Genomic DNA, 5,982 nt, shown 5'->3' with positions numbered 1-5,982 from the left:
TATATAGATATAAATGAAATTAAAATCAATATATAAATAAGATTATAATCAATGTACATAACTAAATACTTATTATTAACTCTCCTATTAATAAATGCAATACTTATTATATATCACATCTAATATCACTTAGGAAATTAAGGAACCACCCAAGAACAAGTACTGAAGATAAACACGAATCCATTGACATTCAATGATGTTCCATAACGATGTTGCTGAACAATTATCCGTTGTCAAATAATCATTTTTCATAAGTATGTTAAATGGATTAACAAGTGCAATAGACCGAAGCATTTTGTCATACAAAAACACACATGTTCCACCCTTCTTTCTAACAATATTCTGATAGTTGCTCCAAGTGAAGTGATTCAAATCCGCATTCCATGTTCCTAATTGTCGAAAAAAAAGGAAGAAAATTCTTCTAACCACACATCTCAATTTTTTGTATTTTGGATAGTTTGGAATTCAGCTCCTCTATCTATAGCTCATCCTGCACACATATATCAATTACAAAAGGAAGGATGAGAATGCTGGTGCATGTAAACAAAATTGCATCACATTCATCTTAAAAACTTTCATCATATTTACCTTCACATCGCTTTCTTCAGCTTCTTCATCGTCCTCCACTTCAGCATCATCATCGTTATCGACCTGAGAAACACATGTTCTCGTTATCAGCCTTTTATGATCAAACAAATTTTACTGTGAATCTAAAAATTAAAGGCAAGAGAGAGAAAGCTTACATCAGAATCAGCTGGATCATCCTTTGATTCCTGAAACCGGAATAAGGTAAAAAGTTTAGAAAAAGGGCCTATAAGACCTCTTCCAGCTTGCCATTGCTGTGCTTTGTTTCACTTCGGTACTACTATGTCTCCGTCCCAAAATAKATGTCAATGTTTCTATTTTAGTTTCACAAAATAGGTGCATACTTTCCAATTTTACCCTTAATTATGAGATGGAGAAATTCATTATCTCCATTATTCAGGGTAAATTGTCWTTTAGTTAATTAAAAGGTGTAATAATTACTTGTATTTCTAAAACTCTGCCTTTTTTTTATTTTCGGACAGAGGGAGTATTTGTGTGCCTTGCTTTTTTGTAGCTTTACCCAGCTTTCTTCGGTTTGCTGTGTTTTATCTCTCAATTTGTTTTARTTTTCCTCAGTTCAATGAAACAAAAATTACTGCTAAAAAATTGTATTATAAATCTTTGTATAGGCATCGCAGTCACCATAACAATATCCACACTGATTTGATACTATTTACAAGAGAAAGGTCAATTATGAAGATAATGAGAACAATACCTCTTCCTCCTTTTTCTTTTCTAGCTCTTCAAATGCTGCCTTCTCAGCCTAAGAGGAGCATAATAATAATAATAATAATGAGCAAGGAGAAAATGCTAATATGACCATTAAGTTTATAGATATATAAGCAACATACATCTTTTTGTTTGCCCCATGTTTCTTCTGCCACTTGTTTGGCATATTCAGGATCATCACATATCAAGACATTGTCAAACAGAGTTCCAGATTTTACCTGAAAGTTATATATCACGCTTGCTTGAGCATTTATACCTCAGAGATGCACATTGAGGCAACAAAAAACAATTACCTGCCACAGCTCTATGCCAACATACTTCAACTTGGGGAAAACATAGAGATCAGGGTCATCCTTAAAATCTAAAAGTAAGAGAAAGAGAATCACAGTCAATGGAAACTAGTTCACAAGAGAGAATCAGATATGTGCTTTGACTTCAAAAATCTAAGGAAGGAAACCTGGGTTGTCAATCATAGGTGCCTTCCACTTCCCTTTGTAGTTGGGGTTCTTGATTTTCTGTCAAGGGGAAAACATTCTTATGAAACAACTGTTCCTTGTTAGCATGAAAAGGGTTGTGCATTGAAAATAATAGTTCACAAACCTTTGCCTTCCATGGACCSTTGTACTCAGGGTTTGGAATAGTTGGGACTGTCCACTCGCCATCTTCCTCATCATCCCAGTCTTCTGGCTGAAATTTTAGCTCATCTTAATCAGGAATTAATTAATAAGGGATTAAACCAGGATGTAAGATGAAAAATGCATTACCTTTTTGGCTTCTGGGTCTGCAATCTCCTTTGGGATGTCATCGTAACCCTGATAAGTAGAGAAAACATTCAGTTTTAGATTCATTTGGATCTTAGGGAGAAAATCAGAACATATGGTTTTTTTACTACCTCTGGTTTCTTGTCCTCAGGATCGGCAATGAACTCCTTCTCATCCCAATCTTCAGGCTGTCATCATCAATGTGAGAGTGAGTGAGCATTACTCCTWTAATTGCACAAACAAATCATTTGTATGAAAGTACCTTTTTGGCCTCTGGGTCCTTTATTTGCTTTGATGGGAGAAGATCCCAATCAGAGTACAAGCTTCCTGTTTGTTTCTCTTCATTGTCAATGAGGATACTGTAGGTTGCRTCAGGGWRGAGTATGAAGGTATAAACATGTGTAAGCTGGTCAGTCTCACAAGGAACATCTTTCTTGATCAATTTGTTTTCCCCATTGTATGTAAGAATTGCATGGACTTTCTTTGTGGCATACCCACAGATATCAGGTCCAAACATGATACTGCAGTCAACAAWCWTATCAAACTATGAGCAATAATAACAAGATRAAACTTTMCAGAYAGGAGGYCTGYAYRCTGYAAAATACCAACCTATAGGGGGTATCGCCRCCAAACTTCTTTTGGTCCACATCACCACTAAGCAACTTCATGTAGCCACCACCACAGTCAAGCTTCTGCTCATGCTTGACAGAAAATTGGAAGACTAGTGTTTTATCCTTATTGCTGAATTCAGGGTACTCAGCAGATATGGCATAAAATCTGTAGTCTTCACTGGTCTGTACACCTATTATCAGAAAGTTGGGGTCAGCAGTTGAATTTAAACAAACATCCTTTTTATTCACATATAAAAACAAAGAGGTAAAAGGGGTACCTTTATCATTGGCATCTCCATTCCATTTACCAGATGTGTAATTCCATTCCCCCGCCATGTTCTCGTCTTTCTTCCAATCAGATTTAACCCACCGGCTTTCCCATCCATCTGATGAAATATCATTAAATCAAAGATGTAAATTTACAACAGCCCAGCTTCATGCAGCAATGGTCAACTTTCTACATGAAAGTAGAATTTATACTATATTTTTGCCCAATCCACATGTTGAATTGATAAATTCTGAATAAGGCAGCTGTATTTTTTTCCCCTTCAAACTGTCAAATTATAGGGGGATTAAACTTTGTAATAAAACTGTCAAGTTTTCAAATGACATGGATATAGAACTGTTGCCATCACATAAAGCCAGAGTCAAAACATAAATTAATGTCTACCCAAGAATATGTTAATCTAACATCATAAAGGGAAACAGGTTGATTCCAACGCACCTAAAAGTGTAATATACTGGATAATTCAAAATTCAAATCAGAACAACAGCATTGACGATTGCACATAACAGCAATCTTCACGATGCCGTAAGGGACTTGAATCGAGCATAAATTAAAGTACTAATCCAAAAGGTAACAGAATCAACTCACAGGGACATATCAAGTTAAAACTAAGTTACTCTAGCCTACAAACAAGTTCATATTAGACAAATTCACATTAATATCGATTCTTGAACCAATTGATGAACTAAAAATTTAGATTTCACTTACTGAAACCGAATAGATCCGGTTATCGTAGGAAATAATATCCAACTAAATCAAACGCCAAAACTCGATTCACTGAAAAAATGCAGCTTAATTAGAAAGAAAAAAATTACCGTCAAAACGTTCCTCGAAGAAGACTTTAGCAGAAGCGATCGAGATGAAGAGTAGTAGGGAGAGAAAAGCGATGCCGCTAGGGTTTAACCGGTGTGTCGCCATGAGTAGAGAGTGAGATCGCTCGTCTACAGATAGAAAGAGAGGGGGTTTATAAGGGGATCCGTCTAAGTTTTACAAGGGGGGAGAGTGTATGATGATGTGGACGAATAAAAGCTGGACATGTCAGCTTTAGGTGTCACAGTTTGCAACCTGGCGGAAAGTGATTGGGTGTTAATACAAGCCGGCGGTACATAATAGTGAATTTTCCATATTCCCAAGGGATATTTTTAAAATACCTTACGATTTTTTAGCTTTTAATAATTTCATTAAGAAAATAAACTTTTATTTTACAAAAAAAATCTGTTTATTAATGATTTTGTATTATGGTCTTTCTTTAATCATTCAACGTTCTAATTTCATTGTAAACAATTACCAAGCAATTATATTTCATTTCATTATATCATGAGAGCCTCTTAATTATTCTGATCACTTAAAGGTTGTTTACTTAAATGTTTATCCACTAAGTGCTTACTAATATGAGTCAACACTATAAATTATTTTGATGCGTAAAGATTTAATACATCAAAACGTATTGAATGCAATAATTTACCTAGTAAGCACTTACCTGGGTTAGAGTCGTCATCTTCACTTATCGATAAAACTCTTCATCATTCTCATCGCTCTTACCTGGTAAGATTCTTAGAGTCGTCCTATTTTGTTTTATTTTTTGATCATCAATCATTTGTTACTTTCTAATTTATTTTGTGTGGTTTTACATTGTATATCGAACTCATAAATTATAAGTTGAATACTATTATTTGGAAAAAGAATTATATTTGAATGTCTTTATCATGTATATTAGAGTTTAAGCATATGATGTTTTAAAAAGATTCAGACATAGTTTCAATAGAACTTGATATCAACGACACCGATTGCACATTATAGTTGGCTTTTTTATAATGTTTAATTAGATGTCTTGTTTGATGCTTTGTTTAAACCCGTTTTATTGTTCCACCAGTTGTAGGATTATCATTTATGGGCAAAACCATTGGCAAATTTGAAGCAATTATGGGGTTCGTTGGAATATGCACTTTGCTTACCCTGCTTGGATCAAAAGGTACAGATGGTTGATAATCTTGATGAGTTGCTGAATATTGTAAACTTGGTCCTTGAGGGTATTCCAGCCTTTTGGTGATCCTCAAAGCTTATAGTAGGATTCAGATCTAGCGCCTTATGAATGTTGGGTTGCAGAGAATTAGCATGATAATTTTGGAAACTTTAGCCCCCATGTTTCCAATGTTCATGGACATTGGTAATTACTTCATTAGGCTGACAACAAAAAGACTTTTATTTAGTCCATGATCAAAGCACATACGACTTTATCTTAACAAGAATTTACCAACTAAGAACCATATAGCAGCATACAGAAAGCACATTTTTTTTTTTTGTAAAACGACAAACTCAAATGTGATCGGAATGCCATGGCTTGATTTGCACATATTTGCCCTATTGTTGGTCCCGAATGAGATGACTATAAACAGAAAGTAATAGTAGAAGGGGAGGTGACCCAACACTTATAAAGAACACCAATGGGACGATAATTCTAAGTCGAGTACTTGTCATTGAATTATAACTGGTCCGTGTACTAATTCACTTACAAATTTTATACAAACAATAAACATAAAGAACAAATTGTATATAAACAATACTTGTCATTTGCCTCCAAATCCAATTTTTTTAGCAATGGGTTGTAGTTGATAATGTTCTTTCTGGACATTTATGAGTCGAGTTTGAACAATCACCGACTGTTGTATTCAATTCAAAATCACTTAATTTGTTGGGAATTTGAAGCGATGTAGCAAATATAATTAGGGTCCATAGATTCAAAAAGATTTTCAAGAGGGATTCCTCTAGTAGGTGTGAAGGTGATCACTTGCAACCTGTAAATCATTAAGGGGCCGTTTGCCTAAACACTTACCCGGTAAGCGCTTATCAGTAAAATTCAACACTATCCTTTACTTTCCGGGTAAGATTTGAGTCCACCAAAACGACATTGTATGTAATAATTTACCCGGTAAGCGCTAACCGTGGTAAGAGTTATCGCCATCACTTACCAGGTAAGACTATCGGTCATTGTTTTCGCTCTTACCGGGTA

At 35.0% G+C, this 5,982-nt stretch overlaps 1 protein-coding gene across 1 annotated transcript; it reads right to left on the bottom strand.

Moving 5' to 3' along the window:
* Window positions 1-160: 160 nt before the first annotated feature.
* Window positions 161-3,909, bottom strand: LOC112514317 (calreticulin). The gene is made up of 14 exons (XM_025120721.1): window positions 3,788-3,909; window positions 2,965-3,072; window positions 2,685-2,877; window positions 2,338-2,596; window positions 2,207-2,263; window positions 2,079-2,126; window positions 1,915-2,001; window positions 1,772-1,829; window positions 1,608-1,675; window positions 1,437-1,532; window positions 1,301-1,348; window positions 744-773; window positions 589-651; window positions 161-490 (listed from the first exon to the last, which is right to left on the bottom strand). The coding sequence occupies exons 1-14, from the start codon at window positions 3,888-3,890 to the stop codon at window positions 479-481; spliced, it is 1,230 nt and encodes a 409-aa protein (XP_024976489.1). The 5' UTR covers window positions 3,891-3,909; the 3' UTR covers window positions 161-478.
* Between the last annotated feature and the right edge of the window lie 2,073 nt (window positions 3,910-5,982).

This window comes from Cynara cardunculus (genome assembly GCF_001531365.2).
Source record: "Cynara cardunculus var. scolymus isolate 2C chromosome LG 6, CcrdV1, whole genome shotgun sequence".
Lineage (NCBI taxonomy): Eukaryota > Viridiplantae > Streptophyta > Magnoliopsida > Asterales > Asteraceae > Cynara > Cynara cardunculus.
This window is presented reverse-complemented; position numbering and strand designations above follow the sequence as displayed.